Here is a 21,652-nt window from a genome sequence, read left to right as displayed (position 1 = left end):
CTAAACCCCTCCCTTGCGTACGCCCCTGATGCTCCATCATTCGATTATGATAGACTATTTAATATCTGTTCCTAAGGATCAGAATTTTTTTTTGTTATTTTACTTTAATATTCTAAAAATGATATATTTAATACTTTCATGTGATATGCTACAGTTTTAAATACCTGAAAGATGACTGAAATTGTCAATTCAAAAAACAATTAATACTTTTTGAACATGAATTTAAATAACTCCATATGTTTTGTTTTACTATCTCATTTTATATTATCGCAGTATTTAGAGCAGACAGTTGCTTGCGGGTGTGGATGATATAAGTAAAAGAAGCATACAAGAAAAATTATTTTAGTTAATGCCCTCAATATTATATTATTAAACTTCTCACAAAAATGTAGTAAAAAAAAATTGTCGCATACAAATTAATATTAAGTAAGAACGAAACAAAAATGATATCAAAATATGCTGATCACTAGTGTGACAGGTGGGTTGAAAGACATCGAAACCAATTTGATTGAATAGTAAAACTAGAAGGTGTTTCTGGAATCCGAAAATCAATCAGGCTTCAATTTTTTTTGTCATAAAATTTATCAGGGACTATTTGTTAGATTTCAATATGGGTTATGTTTTTTCTTTGATTGAATATTAAACACTAACAAATATTTGTCTTTTAAAACCTTTCATTCTGTAGTAAAAATAATTATTCTATAATTGTAATTCTAAAACTAATTACTAATTGATATAAAGCTTTAGTGTCTTCCATTGATATATTAAATGTCTTCTATCGGCGGAATCCCGACATTAAGATTAGAGTTTATTAAGGTCATTACGAACATTATAACCTAAAAACAGACTATTTTTAAAATATTTAATTAGAGGAATGTAGATTTTTCATCGTTTTATCATTATCAATCTTAAATAAGGTTTTACACCCGACAATTAAATTTGCAGTCCTTGTGCTATATCTAGTCTAGTTTTGAATTTATTTTTGGTGTGAAAATGAATAAGATAAGCCGAATTATGGTTTACTTCTAAATGAATTGAAGTAATTATTATAAACGTTAAAAATGGTAATTTGGAAAGCATTGTTCTTTAAAAAAGAATTAAGTTATTTTATTTTAATTTGAAAAGTTGCTGTACGAAATAATAATGTAATATTCTATAAATGCTTATTTTTTTCCTAATTTGCTCAATATTCAACTTATTGTTTTTAGAAATATATTTTCATTTAAAAAATGCTATATCTATTTAATTGGTATTTTACTTCAAATAAATAAATAAAGGAAACCGAAAGATTAAACAAGATATGATTTATAGGTTGGATCTAAAAATAATCAGAGATTATAAAAAGTACTAACTAGAAGTTATAAAAGTATTCATTCCCAGATATAAAATGTACTAATTCGTGAAACCTCTTTCCCTTATGAAAAAATCGAGGTATAAACGAGGTATATTTTAAAGGTATAAAGGAAATTGTTATTTAAATACGTCGTTAGATTGAAAAGGGTGCAAATGAATACCTCAAAATCAACCTCAAATATACCTCCTGAGGTATATATGTTTTAACCTCAGGTATCTAATTTTATGCTTGTAGAGGTATATATTTATCAACCTGTGGTGTGTCGTTTTACACTTCAGGTTATTATGAATCAGCCTCAGATGTATTTTTTTCTACCTCAGGTAATTACTTTTCAACCTCAGGTATCTAATTTTATGCTTGTAGAGGTATATATTTTTCTACCTGTGGTGCGTCATTTTACACTTCTGGCTGTTATAAATCAACCTTTTTATGTGTATTTTCAACACTTGGAAAGGTTATTTTTATTAACGTCATGTGTTCCATGTTCTACCTTAAGTTATTATTTCGTAACCTCAAGTATATATTTTTGTATTTTTAGAAGTAATAATTTATCAACCAAAGATGCGATATTTTACACTTCAGGCTTATGTAGCTCAACCTAAAGCTGTTTTCTTTAGTACTTACGAAGGTGAGGTGTTATACGGACCACCTAATTTATTAATTTTTAACTTCACTATATAAAAAAATAATATATATATATATAAAGATATTATATGAAGAATAATGCATATCATTACATTTTTTCACTAGTAGAGATCTTCATTTATGAACCTGAAGTTTTTAACATTAAACCTTAGGCAATAATTGCTTCTTTTTAGCAAAAGAAGCAATTATTGCCTAAGGTTTAATATTAAAAGAGAAAAAGAAAGTTTCAAATGCATAATTCTTCTGTAATTTTAATAGATTGAATTAAATCATCTTAAAATAACACTTATCCAAATTCTACAATTAGTAAGAATTGCTTAAGGGAACTCATATTTTTAGAAGATAGTTGCCTTAGGTGCTTGAATTTTTAAAGCTATAAAACTATAAATTTAAATAATTAGTCAGCTGAAATTCAAATTACTTTTATTTAAAACTAAAATTTCATTTTTTTTTTTTACAAACCAGCAAAATTATTTTAAATACTGTTTCCGTCTACCTGCTGAAACTTGTAATTATTGGAACCTAAAAGAAAAAAAAATGAATTAGTAAGAAAGTCATATTTATAATAATAGTGGCAGGTTTTAAAATATTAGAAATTGTTTTCTTTTTTCATGATTTAATTTAACTGAATCAAATTAATTTTCTTTTTCTAGAAATTGCACTGTTTATATTTGATTAAGTTGACAATTTCATTTCAAATACAGAGATTAACGCTAAAAATGAGATAGAATTCCAAATAGAATTATTGTGGCCAAGCACAGTTTTTTTTTAGCTGCGTAAATTCCTGAGGTCTAGTGTCCTTAGGTTTAGTATTATCAAAAGTACATCTCTGCTGCCTCGGAATCGTTGACTATGACCTCAAAAGTGTGCATTAAACGCATTCGAAAGAAAAATAGTTCCAATTATTTTCGCTGGTGTCCAGTTTAACGGAGCTTCAACCACGAACTTAACCATTTTAATAAAGAACATGGCATTACTAAATATATCAAAATTCAAATGGTGACATCTGGGAATCGACCAAGGGCAAAATCCAATCCCAGATGGTATGATTCCGTAGATAAGGATTTCCTCGCACTAAACTTATTTATTTTTTAACGGTCGTTCAGTAGCCGATGCAATTTTTGGGTTTACGACTACTAGTGTTCAACTCCGTATCCTTGTAATTTTGAACCCAATCCAGAAGACAAGGGAACTCATGGATCGAATATTGGGAGAAATTTGCCTTCGAGGAGGACTTTTTGCATTACATGGAGAGGAACATCACGAGAACCTCCCATGGCTAGCCAGATGGCAAGGGAACTCTAACCCATGATCCGTCTACCCCTGAGGATATTTCAAGTCAGCACACTGTGGTCGGTGCAAGTCGGATGCGGAATTCGTATCGACTGGAAGGCGAACGGTCTAACCCCTGAGCCATCGCGGCTCTCGTACTAAACTGTAAAAACTAGAGTACCATTGCTGAGAATAGGTCAGGATGGAAGATAATTCTTTCTGAAAGCCAGGGCCCACCCTGGCTGTGACGCCAATGATACTGATGAAGATAATGATATTTATGCACATGTATGTTAATATTAATGTATATATTAATATTAAGATTAAAAATTAAGGGAAATTCAAAAAGTTGTAAAAAAGGCGTAATCACTGCTCATAAGCTGCTAGTACATTAAACACTTAAAATTCGATAATTTCGCGAAGAAAACTAGAAAAGATCTAAATAAATAAAAAAGAAAAGAAAAAAATTATAAAAATTTTAATGAAAGAAAAAATATTAACAAAATTTTATTGAAGAAAAATTATCCACGAAAAACAGCAGAAATTGGCACTTTCTGACAATGTTGCCAAAGCAAATTATATTAATACAATAGTGTGAGGAACATCATAAAAATGATTTTTTAATCATTTAATCAACAGAATTTGAAACAAAATAACAAAAATATAAAGTATGTATAAAGGGTAGAGGGATAACATATTAATTATAATTAACTTACATGTCATTTATAATTAATTTCAGATTAACGATAACTAAAAATTACAATTATTAAAATGTCATATATTAAATATAACATTTTAATTTTTTGTATTTCATGGAATTAAATAACATTTTTTGAATAGCATTTGTTATTGAATAGTAATGTTGGAGAATATTCTTCATTTATAAATATTATGATAGAAAAACAATCTCTAAAGTGGTTATTCAATTTAAGCGATCAATGGAGCTGAAAATGAGCTTGAACAGAAGCCAGCTGTTGCATAGCAACAACTACTTTGGAAACACAGTCCTTCGCTTGAACATGAAGTTAATAAATCGCTTATGGAGAAGGTATTGTATATTATCTCATATCGGTTCTTATAACAGTATTTTTTATTATGTATTGACAGTATTTTTTATTATGCATATTAAAAATTTCAACAAAAATAATTATTTTTTTATGGGTTTTATTTTAATTTATCAACTTTCAAAACAATATAAACATATTGTAATAGTACTGAAAGTTAGTGTGATCATGAAATTCTTCATGATCATACAATTTTCATTTAGTTACTTGCAATGAAGTTTTTCATTTTAGTTGCATACAAACTATTGCATTTATTTTTAGAGAAAATTTAAACTAATTTATAATTTGGGATGACAGTGTTGAAAATGCAAATAATATTCGATCCAAAATATTGAGCAACATTTTGTACAATTTTAACTCCTAAGAAAAAAAAATTTTTTTTCTGTTTGTATGCAAAGTGATGGACTATATAAAAATGAATTATCCTCGTTAATTTTTAAAAACAATAAAAATTTGTGAGTAACCTTTTGGACAGTCATGTCTTATTATTTATTTGATTCATTACCAAAATGCGATATAAAAATAAAAAATGCTAAAAATTAAAATTTATCTTAATTCTATGCAGTAATTAAAAAAGATAAACGGATTGAAAAGTATTTGATAACTTCTTTGACTCAAAATATGATCTTTTTCAAATTTGTATTTTAAAACTATATTCCTTAAAATGATGCATGTATTACCTTAAAACTTTAAATTAAATAATAAAAATAATAAATAATTATTAAAAATTATTTCTTTATTTTTTCGTGTGATTATCTTTGAATAAAAGAATTTTTTAATCCTGTGCAAAACTTTTTCATTCGCTTAAACATTTATCCAAGATATGGCGAAATATGTAAGAAGTAAAATTAACATTAAGGGGTCCAACACTAATGATCGCTATCCTGACTAAAGTATTAAGACAATATTTCCCAGATTGCGAACATTTTAAGGGTCAGAAATCTAAATCCGTCAAAAACAAGGCATTCAGAGAATTACATTTTTATGTCTGATTATGTAGATTTATCTTGAAATAATTAGCATATTTAAGGTTGCCGTTAAGATAAACTTTTAGAACGGAAAGATCTGATCACTACATCAAAAGTAATTCAACGTGTTTTTTTTTTTTTTTTTTGCTCACTGTGCATAAAATTATTGTTAAAATCCGTAATTTCCCCCAAAAGGGATGTCTCCAATCGTAATTTATGTAACTTGCGGGTCGTTAAATAATTAATAAAGTCTAAATTGAGAAATTACAGTTTTTAATGACAATCATAATTTTTTTAAAGTTCACAGATTTCGAAATTTATGTTTGCAAAGTTAACAAGCATCTGCAGAAATTTTCTCAGGAAGGCACCCAGAAAAAATATTTACAATATTTCAAAAAATCGTGGAAAAATATTTTTCTTTTCTTTATTTCTGAAAAATAGTTTTACGTGCACGCAGTAGAAATTTTTACAAGCAATATCAATAAATTAACCAACAAAATCAGACCAAAATTAAAATTTTTAATACCATTTTAATCTTTATAACATGAAAAATTAATAAAAATCATGCTTTATTTAAATTCTATAAATTTAATATAGCACAGAATCTTATGATTTTTTTTATACATTTTTAAATACAAGGAGAATCCGAATCCTGCTCACCAATCTTCGTGATGGTCTCTTATTTATCTTCGTATTTTTCTTTAAAATTCGATACTTTAAAAAAAAGATCATTATGTTTATAAAATATATAATTACCATAATTTTATGTATTAACGTTTTGTTAATATGTTAATCCCAACATAAGGAGCTATTACTTGGATTTAAAAAATACTGTATTTGAAATATATATATATACAGTCCCTGGCCAAATTATTAGACGCACAATGAAATTCTACTTAAAATCTTAATTATCAGATGAAACTATACAGCTTAATTGTTTTTACGCGACTGAAACCGGTTTGCACTTGTTTACTTTCATGTATCAGTTGGTTAACATTGTAATACAATTCGTTAAAAATAAATACAAATAGAAAGTACGTAAAAAATCTCCCGAATAAAAACCCATTACATGTATATTTAAATATAAATGTGTTGCGTATAAACACGTGCAAAACATGTAATTATTAAAACACTACAGTGCGTCTAATAATTTGGTCTAATTATTAGGAGTAATAAATGAGAAGTAATTTTACTTGTTAACACCATAAAATGATAACCTTATATTTTATATGAGTTCAAACTTTTTGGTGTTGCTCACACTATTGTATTGATATATTTTGCTTTTGCTACATTAATACAATATTAGAAAGTACATTTTTTCGGGTATAACCGTGTGAGCTGATGACAAGATTATTCTTCCCCTTACATGACAAGATTATTCATTATGAAGTCATAGACCAATGCGTTGTACTTTTGAAAGTCTTATATTTAAAATTTCTATTCTTGCAAACTATTCGACCGATTCCATTAAAATTTTGTATTTTATAACTTACCATTACTATTTTAAGACTATGCAAAAAAATTTATGCCTTACAATTCTAAATTTTTCGACTATTATGAAATAAACAATAAAATGCAACAAATTATTAAAAATTATTTTGTATGCGTACATTTTTGCATAAAAGAATTTAATAATTGTTTGCAAAAAATGTTCGATTCACTTCAAGATGTGGGAAAATACGCAAAAAATAAAATTAATAATAATAGATTTTTTCTGATCTCTTGACAAAACTATTTATTGTATATTACGGTTCCCATTTTGATGAATCCATTTGTTACTCATTTGAGTGGCATTCACAATTTTATTACTTTTGTTAAAGTTTATTTAGTTATTTTCGATACAATTTTTTTTTCGACGTGTATTTAATTTTTATAATTTTTTTACTTTTTTATCAAATAAATTTTTTTTATAATATTTTTTTTATGTAAAAAACACAAATTATTTTTTATGGATAATAAAACAGAAATAATTTTTTTCTCAGAAAGTAGGATTCTTGCTCCCCAAACATTGAGGGGGTCTCCTCGGAACCTCCCGGTTGCGACGTCCATGTCCTTAACTATTTAAGATGTTACCTATTTCATTGCGGTCTCTAAAAGTATATTCTAAATTTTGACATACATTGTATGAATTTATAATTAATATGGACGATATTGATCATTTTTTCAATCTTTAGAAAAGCAAAAAATATTTTTTCTTTTTTTACCCAGTTGTCTGCCAAACAGATAAATGTGTTTCTATTATTACTATTTAAATGCTAAATATTTTACACTTCTTATAATTATTACTTTATTTATACCATATGCATATAATCATCGCATACATATAAGTATATATAGGTTGCGTGCATATTTATTTAGTTTTCAAATATATATAAGTATCTATTCACGTTTCAATATGCGTGTGTAATATGCGCATAAATATTCAATGTTTCTCAATTTTCTCAATGTTTTTTATTTACTTTTATATTGAGTGTACAAATTAGTTCGGTCCGTTTTTTCGTGATCAAAAATGCTTTTATTTCAGAACAAAATGAATGATCAGATTAATCAAAGTATTGTCCATCGCTGACTACTACTTTTTCCCACCTCTCAGGCAATTTTCGAATTCCATGTCGAAAAAATGTCTCGTCTTTTGAGGCGATCCAAGTTAGGAGCCAATTTTCGATTTCTGCAAAAGAAGTGAACTGGTGACCTGCCAAATCGTGCTGCATCTGTCGAAACAACCAGTAAACAGAAGGAGCAATGTCCAGCGAATACAGCGGGAGCTGTAAAATATCCCACTTGAGCGTTTCAAAATAGTTTTTTACGGCTTTTTGCGACATCAGGCCGACCGTTATTATGCAGAAGAATAACTTTGTCATGTCTTTGCTCGTATTCCGGTCGTTTTTCTCGTGATGCACGGCTCAAACAAATCAATTGTAGCCTATACCAATCGCCCGTAATGGAATCACCAAGTTGTAGCAGCTCATAGCAATCAAAACTATTCACCATTCTTCATTCATCATTCTTGAAACGTCAGAACCATTCCCTACATGGTTTATCAGTTGGAGCATTGTCACCATAAACTTCTACAAGAATTTTATGCGCTTCAGCTGCACTTTTCTTCCAATTAAAGCAGAAACATAAAACCTCCCGCAAATGGTGCTTAGTTACCACAAAATTTGACATATTCAACAAAGTAAAAAGCAGGGCTTTTGTATGAAACTCAAAGCGATATAAACTGAATATTATTGACAGATGTTTAACCTCTCTGAAACCACCGAAACCAGATGTCACTATGAAACATTCATAACAGCAGAGATGTTATGAAACATTCATAGCATCTCTTAAAAACGGACCAAACTAATTTGTACTCCCAATAAAATTATTCATTATTTCTATTCTTGATCACCTGAACAGGATATATGCTCCTGATGTTTATTTATTTATTTATATTTTAATTTATCTATTTTTGGTTTCGTTTAATAAAGTTTGTTTGTTTAAAATTATTGAATGTAATTGAAAGCAATATTTTTTTGTCTAGCTCCCTGATACCGGAATTTTAAATAATGGCAAAAAAATGGTAAATTTTGACTTAAAAGAAACTCATAAATGTGATTTTTTTCCAAAATTAAGTTGCTTTTTTTTCTAATTTTTAAAAGTAGCAGAAAAATGATAAATTTTGATTTTTAGCCTTTAATGCATATTGAAAGAAATTTTTATGCACATTCCTTACATTCTAGATATTAATCAACTAGATAATAAAATACTTATATGCCATATAACTCTCCAAAAGGTTACTTTAATTGAATGATCCAACCTATGAAGATAAATCCAACAATATTTTTACATGGACAATCGCTTTGTTAAGGCATACAAACAGATTAAAAAAAATCTTAAAATATTATTTTTTTAAGTAATGAATTTGTTCCAAAAGTCTTTTATTTATTTCTAATGTTGCAAGGCGTGAGCACAATTTTTTTACAGGAAAAAAGAGAAAAGAAGAAGTAAACGAACAAAGAGCAATAAAAGAAGAAAGAAAATTGCGGAAATTAAGATGAGGGAGGCTCGTGAGGCCTGGGTGTGAAGTCGAGCGCTTCACGGTAGAACAGTTTAACGAGGACCGATACCGCGCACCCTCGGTCACTACGCATGCTAATCAAAATCGTCACCCACCTGCTTGCTGAGCGCAGCGGTGATGCTTGACTTCAGTGCTCTACTGCGACTGTCTTTACTATCAGTTAACTTCCGGACCAGTTAAGACTAAATTTTTCGGACATTTTTAGTTTTTTTTTTCCACGAACAGTGTTGGTGTTTATTTATTTATTTATTTTGAGAAACCCCCACTGCCTTTGTTCCACACTAAAATTTGGGTCTTCTCAGAGAAAACTTCCCTGTAATTGCTTCTTTTCAAATATACAAATTACTACTTAAATAGAAATTACTTCTGCTACAGATACATTATTATAAATATTACAATATACGTTATTACAATATTATAAATTTTATGCGTGTACCAGAAATATTGGTATTTTCATATGAAATTGATATTTTTCCTCATCTTTACACAATCATTCAAAGAATTCTAAATTTAATACCTCATAAGTGGAAGTCATAATAGAATTTTTATTATATTCTATAAGTTAGCATACAGTTTTGCTGCAAGTTTGAATACAGTCTATGTAGTATCCAAACAAAGAAGAAACTAATACAAAATCTGAAATCAAGAAAATTTGAAATGAGGCACTCATCTGGAACTTCAAATCAAAGTTATAAAAAATAACAAGATTTAAACAAATAAATTATTTTAAATGTTTCTTTGTCTTCTAATCAAACATTTATTTATTATTGTGAAATTTTAAATTTACATTCTTTATCTATTTATTTTGTTTCTAGCTTAAAAATATAATGCAAACGTGCTCTTTTTTTGTTTGTTTTTAAGAAAGTTTTAAATTTTTTCCTACGAAATGTCTTCTATCAAAATCTTAGCAGGCAACTGTAGTAATTTAAAGTAAGAAAGGAAATAAGATGATTTACAGACGTAAATGAGATTAAGACATTTATTAGTTTTTTAAAAGCAAGAAAAATTTTACTTTAAAAAATATATATCATAATCTGATGTGAATCATTGTAAACTCATTTCCAACATGAAAAAAAAATACTGACATTCAAATAAAAAAATATTTTATCCATACGAATTGCAAAAATTAGAAAAGTAATTTATTCCATATTTATTTTGCAAACGTTTTCTTAAATCTCAATAAAAAACAACTTAAATACAATCAGTTAAGATCAGATATTGCACATGTATGACCATTAATGGGGCGATTAACTGATAGAGGCTAAGAGCACCGGTGGTTCATCGGTCGAGCACTTAATGGTAGAACAAACAAGGACCGCGCACCTTCAGTCCTTTGGGCAGATAAAAGTGGTCACCCATCCGCTCACTGACCAACAACATTATTAATCAGTGTTAACATGTTTAAAACAACTCAAATGATTTGCTAAACTGTAGTTTCTTAAAAGTGAATTTATTTATAAAGAAGTGAAATAAACACTGAAAAATACACTACTGGTTATTAAAATTGCTACACCAGGTAGGAATGCAAATAACAGAATGAATATTTATTGGGCACATACGTTATAGTTGGAGGAACAAGTGATTAAATTTTCAGGATATTTGGATGTATAGATCCAGAGGAATAAGTACTCAGAGCAGCGTCCCCTGGCAGCAATAACAGCACTTATTCTCCTGGGCATCAAGTGGAACAGAGATTGGATAGCATGAACGGGTACAGCATTCCATGCATTTTCAACATTATGTCACAATTTATCGACAGTAGTGACTGACGAGTGGTGGCGTGCCAGTCGCTCGGCAACCATTGACCAGGTGTTTTCAGTTGGTGAGAGATCAGGAGAACGTGCTGGCCAGGGCAAGAGGCGAACATGTACTGCTTCTAGGAAGGTCAGGACAGATCGGGCAACATGCGGTTGTGCATTGCTGTTTGAAACGTAGCTTTATGGAGGCCTCGAAGATAAGGCAGCGCAACTGGTCCTAACACGTCAGAAATGTAACGGCTGCTGTTCAAAGTGCCGGTAATGCGAACAAGAGGTGATCGAGGCATGTATCCAATGGCACCCGATACCATTACTCCAGGTGATGGGCCAGTATGACGATGTCAAATGCAAGCTGCCAATAGCGTTCTCCACAATGTCGCCAAACACGAATGAGGCTATCATGATGCTGTATATAGAACCTGGATTTGTCTGAAAGGACGACGTCATGCCATTTCTGCGTAAAGGTTCGTCGTTGATCACACCATTGGAGGCGCTTCTGCCTGTGATGCAGCGTCAAGGGTAGTCGAAGCCATGGTCGCAGTGTTGACAGTCCATGCTGCTGCAAACGTCTTCGGACAGTTCGTGCAGATACTCGTTGTCTTGAAAATGAACTCATTTGTTGACTCAGGGTTCGTGAGGTAGCTGTACGATCCCTTAAAGCCATGTGGATAACATGTCTGTCTTCTCGACTGTTAGTGATTGGGGGCCGCTAAGATCCTGCACGGCGTTCTATATGACCATCATGAACCCATCGATTCCATATTCTCCTTACAGTCGTGGGATCTCGACCAACGCGAGCAGCAATACTTCGGCATTATAAACCGCAATCCCAGTAGGCCACAATTTGACCTAGATCAAACTCAGACACGTGCTGGTAAGCATTTCCCTTGCTTATAAGAGGCATAACAAAAACTTTTTTACCCAAGAACAACGCTCAAATTCAATTTATGTATGAGAAACTTACTGTCAAATCTCTTCTTTTAAATACATTGTAGGTGACGCCACCGGTGCCTGATCGCATGAATGCGCTGAAAAGCTGATCATTTGCATACCACAACATGCTTTATCCGTCCTGCAAACTTCACGTTCATGGTGTGTCTCCTTCCTGGTGTAGCAGTTTTAATGGCCAGTAGTATAATATATGAAAAATGCAGAATTCATTTTTATACTAATATTTAACGCATCTGTGTCAAGTCATCGAAGCGACAATTTATCACGCACAATTTGTCGCGAGACAATTCATCGTGAGAACAACTAGACAATTCGTCGTGAGCACAATTGATCGTGAGAACAATTCGTGGCAGAAACGATGCAGTGTTTCATGCTGAATTGAATGATAAAGGATAAATAGTAAATGAATAATCACAAGAAACTGAAGCGGTAAGATATTACCTGATTAAAAAATTCATTCTCTTCAAAAAATAAATAAATAGCAAATAACAGTCGACATGTTTCAAACGCATCAGAAATGGGCTCCCATTTTCAAGACTTGTCAGACAGAAGTGAGAAAAGCAAAAGTGATTTGAAAACGTGAAGTTGCCAACGAAAAATGCGAAAAATAAAGGGAGAAACAAAACTACAAAAAAAAAAAAAAAAAAAAAAAAAAAAAAAAAAAACGCAGTAGTCGAAGCAGGAAAAAAAGATGAAAAACAGAACAAGTAAAACCACAGTGAGTGAGAAAGGCAAATCAGAGTAAAATGCATTTCCACGTGATGCGGAGGTGGTGAGGAACTAATGTCGTTAAAAAGAGAATCAGCATTCATATGAATAAAAAAAGATTCCAGGGCATCAAGATGAACTGATGTGACTGGATAGAAATAATTTTAGCATTGTAGAAATTGCACACTTCAAGCAATGGTACTTTTTATAAAAAATAATAATAATAATAAAATACACTGTTGTACGTTTTGAAGTATTTGTCCTTCTGTTTGGTTTCACTAGATTAAGCGAGAAAAAATACATTGGAAACAATGGCTCACTTGTCTGTACAGCAACGTGAGATGCGTATATGTGTGATTCTTCGGAAACATGACAATTCGGAAAGAAAAGTTTCTTCAATTTTTTTGTATATTTATTTAGTTACATTTATCAATATCTTACAGACAGCAGTGTAGTTTTTTGACATTTGCTCAAGAAAAAAAAAATAAAATAGAAATTCATTACATTTTGAATGCCTGTAAAATGACTAGAAGGCCAAGAAAATGACATATTAGCTTAGAAGTTAAGAAAACAGTCGTTTTAAGCTAATAGTAAGTAACTCAACTTGAAAAACTCAAAAAAGATGAAGTTGAGAAGTTAATTCTAACTTTTTATGTCAATAAATTCCAAAAATAATTATTGGGAACAATTTTAACAAATTAGTTAAGTATAATGAAAGTGAGAGAAAAACTCACACAATGAGATAGTTTTTAATTTTACTATACTTTAATTTGCAAAGAAACAGTTAAAACAAAGAAAGCAAAAACAATTTGTAAAATTTCATTAATCTTGAAGCTTTCAAAGGAAGCAAAATACCTGGAAGATATTTGGGTAAGGTGCAGACATTTTTGAATTTGTGATATTCTAAGAAATTTTGACACAGTCTTTTTTCCCGGGCCACTTAAAGTGATTAGCAGTCTGTTTGCCAGCACGAATAATAAAGTTAACTTTAATATCTATATGAACGACTTCAAAAACTTCTCCTACAATAAAAATGATAATCTTAGGAATTTTTTAATTAAATTTATAAAAATTTACATTAAAATTAATCTTATAATAATTTACATTGGAAATTTAAATTGTACAGTGATGTTCTTAGTTTATCCTTTATATTTTTAACTATCTATGTTTTGAAAAAAAATAACCTAACGCCTTTGCGTTAGATGGACCATGATTTGTTTAAATAAATTTTTTTATCCACTGTAGAAAGAATCAAAAATGTTTTTGTTGTTGATATGTACAGAATAAAATTATGCATTATAATCAATCATTAAATAAATATATAACTTTAATTACATACGAACATAATTCGGGACGAATCTTGGCTGTTAAAACTTCGTTTTTCTTCGGATTATCCGCCGTTCTGTTCCATCGGTTTTAGCATTCTCTTGCAAAATGAGATTCGCCGCAAATATAGCAATCTTAAGGAATTCTTTTTGTTGATTTTTCTCCTTTTTTAAAGCTTCTGAAAAAAAATTTTTTTTTAAATTTATCTAGCATATGGAGTGGGGTATATTTCGATTCTGTTTGAATTTTCTATTCTCCTCTTTCTTAATTTGGTTGTTTGAATTTTCTTAATCTTTCAGTTTTGTTTTCATATTCGTTCTAACGTGTTCGACAGACATCATTCGGAATTTTTAAAATTAAACCACACATCAATGAAGTATTCTGTCATTTCCAAAGGGACTTTTCGTTCTGTAATCCTTTAAAAGCAAAGCTATTCGAAAGTGATTATTTCTAATCCTCTTATCCATTTTTTTAAATAGTTACAATGCTATGTTCGTGCTCAAAATCAAATCAACTCGTCTCCGCTCTTTTCTGATGTTTTGTAAAAACTGTCTGATTTTTTCGGGTGTCATTTTGAACTAGAGTTCTTTTACTTAACTATAATCATCTGGGATTTGTTCTTCTCTTGCGATAATTTGGACGACATTGTATGGAAGTAATCCTATTAAAGGCGGCATCCATAGTTCCCTTTCTTTTTTTTCTTTTTTATTCCCACTCGTTTTGCATGTCTCTTAAACAATACCAGCTGATGTCCTTCACTTTCGGATTAAACTTTTTTAGAATATTATGAAGCTCCAAATTTTGATTTAATCAAGAGATCATTTTCGCTCCTGTCGTTTTCACAACGGTTTGCTTTTATTTTGTATACGCAATTTTTCTAATTGAAAACTTATTTCTTTAAGTTCGTTTCCTTTCTTCGGCCTCTATTTCTTGAGTTTGTTTAATTATTTCAGCTTTTCTTTCCTCCTATTTTCATCTTTACGCTTTTGTTCTTGAATTTCTAATTTACGTGCTCGATTCTTGAATTTCTAATTTACTTCTATGAGTGAACTCTAGAATTCTTTCACAAAAATCTTCCTCGTAATTTTGATTTTCTATTATTTCAAATAGAAATAAAATAATTACTTCAAATTTTCAACGTTCGCAACGCCTATTTCAATAGCAATAGTCAGCAAATTTTCTTTCTTGCCGCTCGCAAGATACGTCATTTTTAAATTATCGAATAGTTTGAAATCGAATATAATTATTGTTCAAATATATTCATAAAAAATCCTGTTGATTGCGTTTGTACCTATGATATAGACTTATTGAAGAAATTCCAAAACAAAAACTTAACTCTTATTACAAAATAGAAAAACACAGTATAAACAAATGATCGGACAACTTTGCTCTGTCTGAACAAAGCTAACTTATTTTAGGAAGAATGTAACTCCCGAAAGTCAGGCGATGGCATCTTTGAATTTACACAAAGTGATAAATTCTGTTCCTATTGAAAAACAAGAAAGGAGTCTTGCAAGATAGCAATTTTACTTACACATCTCCTTTCATGGGTAGTTTATGCACATTAATATTTTCTCTATACATAAAAAAATAAATAAATACAATAAAATACCCTAAAAGTGGTAACATAACAAGTTAAGGAAAGAATATTTTGGAAAAGTTGCCAAGAAAATTACAGGCATCATAAAAGTTAACCAAATTAATTTTTAGGGAAGAAATTTATAATTGGCCCGGTACAAGTTTGTCATAATCCAAAAGATTTCTGAATCTACACGAATATGTAGTCTAAGATTTTAAAAAAAGACTTTATTTCATTTCTAAATGAAAGATTCTTAATATTTTCGCTTGTTGAAAATAATGTATAGTATTCGGGTTTTAACATTTTGTCCTAAAACTAGTTATCTCTAAATTCTAATTATTTTTAGATTAAGTGATGCTGTCGCACAGTTGTCATAGAATATTTAAGCATCAAAAAATAAAAAAGGCTCTATATATCAAGCTGATACTTAATTATTCATTTTTTATTTTTTGTCTCTCCTGTCAAATCAGTTTTGTTGGAGATGACCGGTTTTCGAACTCATTGATTCATTTGATGTTTGGGTCACCACAGGAGGTTACCCAGATAGCAAAATAAGGCTTATTTCTAATCAGCAAAAACCTTTATATGTAAACCTAAAAAGGTTTTTATGCTGTTTACCTGTAAACCTTCTGATCCTAAAACGAGATCGGTGTCAATCTGCTCTATTCTACACACATTACTCTAATCCAAAACCTTGGAAAGCAACCTGTATAAAAACCTGAAAATCAAGGTTGTCTTATTAGAGTTTGCAAGCGTGATAAAAATCCTTGAATAAACGTTAGTCTTAAGGAGAAAATAATCTGAAAGCTAGGTAATTATAACGTTTCTTTTCGCAACGTCTTGTATGCTCAGCTTCTTAAGTAACAATACTTTTTAGAAAAGATTTAAAAAAATAATTTTCAATCCTTTTAGAATGAAAGGTTTGAAACTGCAATATTTTTGCTTTATTGAAAAAAGGTTTTTAGTACAAACATTTTCGTGACAATAAAAAGAAAATTCTGACAAAGGTTGCCGTAAGGCATACCCTCCAACTGCTACGGAATTTCCGTAGTTTCAGAAATCTTCTTTTCAGACGGTAGCAAAATTAATGTCTTAATATTTAAAAAAAATTAATTTTAGCGTAACTTGTCCACTATTACTTATAAAAGTGCAGGCCATATGGCTAGATTCTTAAGTTCTGATAAAAGTTTCATGAGAGATCCATTTGCTTTAAAAATTTCTACTTTGGTTCGCTACCACTAGAAAGAATTATTTTCAAAATCCTCATAAGTTGGAGGGTATGCCGTAAGGTTACATGCCTTCTGGGAAAAAGAGTTATGCTTCAAAAACGAGAAAAAGGATGCTCACATATTACATATTCACATATAGAGTTCTACAGTTGAGAAGTTGGTACTTAAAATATTCTAAAGTCTAACAACGCTTTAAGAAGAGCTGAAATATAGTGAACAGTCAGCTATAGTGAACGTATAGTGGTCGTTATTTAAATGTTATTTCCTACACTTATAAGCAAAGAAATTGGTAGTTCGCTTATAGCGGACTCAAATTTCCTTTTTTCATCTATTTAAATGAATGTTACTAAAATTTTTGTCTATATTAAACTATTAAAAGTATATAATTATGACTTTTAATATAAAACTCATTGTAAAGAATTGCTTGAAATGAATATTGAATAATGCAAGTGGTTTCAAAGCCAGGAACATTGGAGGGTGAATCAATTGCACAGGAAAACCAACTTTTAAAGGCATATTTTTTTCAAAATTGGGGAAATAAAAGGAATAAACCACTAAACAATTCCAAAAATGAATACAATTGAAAATGAAAACTTCATCATAGTGAGACAATCACTTCGTTATATGGCGAATACTTTGAACGCTGTTTAAAGTTCCGATTAAAAATTTCCTTATAGGGAGAAATTCACTGCAAGTAAAATTTGTTTTTTAGAAAATGTATATATTTATATTAATTCGTAAGCAAATTATGGACTATTATAATTATTATTTACAATAAAACTACTGCAATAAACTAAAAAATAAATTTTTTCCACGATTTTGGATATAATGAACAATTGTTTATGGTGGACATATTGCATATGCCTGGCGCTCCGGGAAAATAAAAATAGAACGGTTATTTTTTCATTGACGGAATACTTTAACATAAAGAAAATATTTTAGGGCAGGCTACTACTCAGCTCGTACTACCAAAATCAAAATGAAAAAAATTCCTTGAATTAGCTCATGACTCTACCTTTGCATGTCACCTGGAAATGGAATAACTGATGGTATATAATATGCTTTTTATTTATTTTTAAGTTTATTGTCTCATGAAAGTTGTTCCTTATGTTTATTTTATAATGATACTGATTATTTATGATGAGAAGAGTTTGATAAAAATATTTTTGAATATTTGAACCAATTATTAATTTGTATATTATATTATTTTCTAGGAGACTATTTTTATGAATAATTTATGGGAATAATAGCTCTGAACTTTAATTCTTTGATATTTCTTAACTTGATTTGGATAAATTTAATAGTTTAGATCAAGTGATTAACTTTTGAAGTATTTTTTAAGCTTTGAGTTTAAAATAATTCCAACAAGCATGATTAAGGGTAATTCATAGTGCTTTTTTCATGTGGTTAAGTGTTTTATGTGTTTAGATCTTTTTATTCTTGTGCAGTTTGGTGTTTCATAATGCTTAATTCTAAGCTTCATTGTTAGTTTTGTGTTTGAATTTTATTTAAAGCCCAAACCCATAACTTGAGGGTGTAATACAAGAATTTATCATTTTGTCTATTTGTGTTAATTCAGAGATGCCATCGCATGACTTTTGGGAGCCTTCCTCAAAGGAGTTAATTTTGTTCTGACGGTCATCGAGCAAGGTTTTCCGGCCTAACATAGTTTTTTTACATTGTGTTTTTCTATTTTGTAACAAAGGTTGTTAAGTTTTATTATGGCGGTTTCTTCAATAAGTCCGTATAAATTGAATCATAGTTAGCCAGAGCCTGACAAAGGCATTGGCGAAAGCGGCAGCTACCCCAAATCGAATAAAAAGTTTATTTTAGGTTTCTTTCTTTAATAAACTTTTTTTAAACAAAATATATGTACAGTGTAAAATCCATCAGTTTTATATTAGCTTCTTCATTAATCTATAGTATGAACGCTAAAAATCTATCTTTCGTAAATCCATGGCTTTCCAGGGAGGAATTCGACTAAATTTTAGCTATGACGATGAACAAATTTGGTCAATGAAAAGCCTGTATTTTTACCTATCGCAAAATGCGATATGTTTACAAAAATATGGGCTTCTGATTGGCTTAATTGAGTCAGCGTAATAGCTAGGTGACAAAGTTAACAATCAGAAAACTACATTCGGCATGATGAACATAGAATTGTCAGAAAATCAATAAAATAGACAGAACGATACTTCGTCTGACCATTGGAGAAAGGGGGACTTTTCAGCTATTTTAGGCTCTAGTCAAATTTCTTGTTACATATCTATAATGAGGCGAAAAATTTAAATACATCCATAAAGTTCGGTTCTTCATTACTGAAGTAATGAAGCAGAGGGGGTCCCAATTTGGCTAGTCGGGCCCTGCAGTTAGCATTTTGATAATACATTTTTCTTATAATGCTCTGGCCACGATATTAAATATCATATTATTTGTAGTCATATCCTTAACAGTTAGTTTTATCTCTCTTTATTTTCGTACCATCTAAGGAACTATCTTTTGAATCATTCATTGTGTGATAAAAGTCAATAAAATAACAAGCCTTAACAAAATAATTTATTGTTAGCTTATAATTTCATAAGGTAACCATCTGTCTGCATATTTCCAAGTTTCTTCCGAGAATATGTCATCTCCAGGATATGGCATGTTTTCAAACTAAATTGAGATTTCAGTCCACGAAATATACTATACCAAGTAGGAGGATAGGAATTTTTTATATCCTAACAATGTATCGACGTCAGCTAAGCTTAAAAATGCAAGAATTTCACTTTTGATAAAAATTGGAGATGATTGGTTTGGGAATCATGGCAGATTTCAAACAATGACAGATGTGTACTGAGTTTAGAAGAGACTCATAAATGGGATAAAATGTTTTTAAAAAATCAACTAATTTAGCTTAACTTTTTTACTTTTAACTCAACTTTTTTTACTCAAATAATAAAATATTTATGTGCCATAAAACCTTCCAAAAGATTACTTGAATTGAATTTCTTACCCTTATAATTTTCTATTGTAATTAAAAACGCCGATCAAAGGAAATAAATTTCATAATATTTTTATATGGACAATGGCTTTATAAAGGCATACAAATAGAAAATATTATTTAAGTAAATAAATGTTGCCTAATATATTAAGATCTTTCGTACATTAGTCATTAGAGAATAATATTTTTTCTTACAGGTCACGATGTGCAACAGTGAAATTGAAGACGCATCTCACGCTGAAAATCTTTTTTATTATACTCATATGCTTAATAATTTTACTTGTCTTAAGCTTTGATATTTACGTAGCACCATTAAAAATAAATGCCCTTTATCATCAAAGTATCAATCAAAAATTGAAATACAAAGTTTTTAAATACTTTGAGAAGAATGTATCGCATAATGGAAGCAATAAATATAATGATTCGGAGCATGAAGAATATCATAAGTTTCTTCTCGAAGCAAGACACAATGTGACATTTTTCTTTTTTAATAATTCAAACACGTTTCTTCAACTTTTTAAAACATGGCTAGAAACTCGAAATAATCCAGAACCATTAGAAATTTTCTTTACCATCAACCATCAACATGTATGTAAAAATAAAGGAAAATATTTGACTCTTTTGATTGCAGTGACATCATCAGCATCCCATTTGGAATCAAGAGCAGCCATCAGAGAAACCTGGGGTAATTTTGCGAAAACAAAAGGACTCAAAGTAGTCTTTTTTGTAGGTTTGCCAATAAATCCAAAATATGATTCACGTATCTCCAATGAAAATTCAAAATTCCAAGATATCATACAAGGTAAATTTGTGGATACATACTCTAATTTGACAATCAAAACAATTTCTATACTCAAATGGATTGCCAATGTATGCTCACAAGTGAAATACATTTTAAAGGTAGATGATGATATGTTTATCAATGTAGAAAATTTTTTGAACATAACAGAGACACAAAATTATTCCAAAACTATTCTTGGGGAATTGGCACATGAATGGCCACCTGTAAGAAGTCACCGAAACAAATGGTACACTTCATATAATGATTATCCTTTTAATGTTTATCCTGATTTTGTGTTTGGACCTTCTTATCTACTAACTGGCGATTCAGTTAGTTCTTTATATGAGGAGAGTATTAAAATGAAATTATTTCATTTAGAAGATGTTTATATAACCGGTATTGTTGCAGAAAAAATAAAAGTAAAAAGAATTAATCTTTCACAAATGTATAATACTGTCAGAGATTTACAACCGTGTCATTTTAAAAGGTTGTTAAGCAGTCACGGTCATACACCTCCAGATATAAGAAGACATTGGCTGTGGTTAAGAAGAAAAAATTTTGAATGTGATTCGTAGAATCCCTCAACAATACTGTAACTTAATCATTTGTAATATTAATAAACGGATTTAAGTGACTTTGTAGTGAATTTAAGTAAAGTCATTTTAAAGTACTTTCGTTGCTATTTCACTGAATCTTTTTATTTCTAAAATAATATAAAGTACGGATGCAAAAAACAAACTGTTATAGAAAGACGAGGAAAATGCTTGGAATATTGATGAAGATACCCGAACTTTTAGGGAACTTGGAAATGAAAATAAATAAACCCAACCATTTTCCAATTTTAATTAAGGGCTCTATATTAGAAATAAAACAGCCGCAACGTAAATAAACAGCCTGTAAAGAGATTAATATACATAACATTAAATACATTTATTTTTAAGGTGTTCAATATATTTCGTTATTTTATTAAAATAA

General features: G+C 29.9%; 1 protein-coding gene and 1 long non-coding RNA gene across 3 annotated transcripts; one reads left to right on the top strand and one right to left on the bottom strand.

The window, feature by feature from the left end:
* Positions 1-2,405: 2,405 nt before the first annotated feature.
* On the bottom strand, positions 2,406-10,005 carry LOC139427067 (uncharacterized). Its single transcript, XR_011638229.1, has 2 exons — positions 9,881-10,005; positions 2,406-2,521 (listed from the first exon to the last, which is right to left on the bottom strand). It is a non-coding gene; the product is annotated as an uncharacterized lncRNA (long non-coding RNA).
* Positions 4,193-21,347, top strand: LOC107446500 (beta-1,3-galactosyltransferase 1). Of its 2 annotated transcripts, XR_011638228.1 has the most exons (3): positions 4,204-4,319; positions 17,856-17,962; positions 20,094-20,230. XR_011638228.1 is itself a non-coding variant. In XM_016061171.3 (2 exons), exons 1-2 carry the CDS (start codon positions 4,210-4,212, stop codon positions 21,250-21,252), a joined length of 1,269 nt encoding a protein of 422 aa, XP_015916657.2. In that variant the 5' UTR covers positions 4,193-4,209; the 3' UTR covers positions 21,253-21,347. The 2 variants fall into 2 exon arrangements, 1 of the variants encoding a protein (XP_015916657.2); XM_016061171.3 differs by lacking the exon at positions 17,856-17,962 and having other exon boundaries at positions 4,193-4,319; positions 20,094-21,347.
* Positions 21,348-21,652: the final 305 nt, after the last annotated feature.

This window comes from Parasteatoda tepidariorum, chromosome X1, assembly GCF_043381705.1.
Source record: "Parasteatoda tepidariorum isolate YZ-2023 chromosome X1, CAS_Ptep_4.0, whole genome shotgun sequence".
In the NCBI taxonomy this organism is placed as follows: domain Eukaryota; kingdom Metazoa; phylum Arthropoda; class Arachnida; order Araneae; family Theridiidae; genus Parasteatoda; species Parasteatoda tepidariorum.
This window is presented reverse-complemented; position numbering and strand designations above follow the sequence as displayed.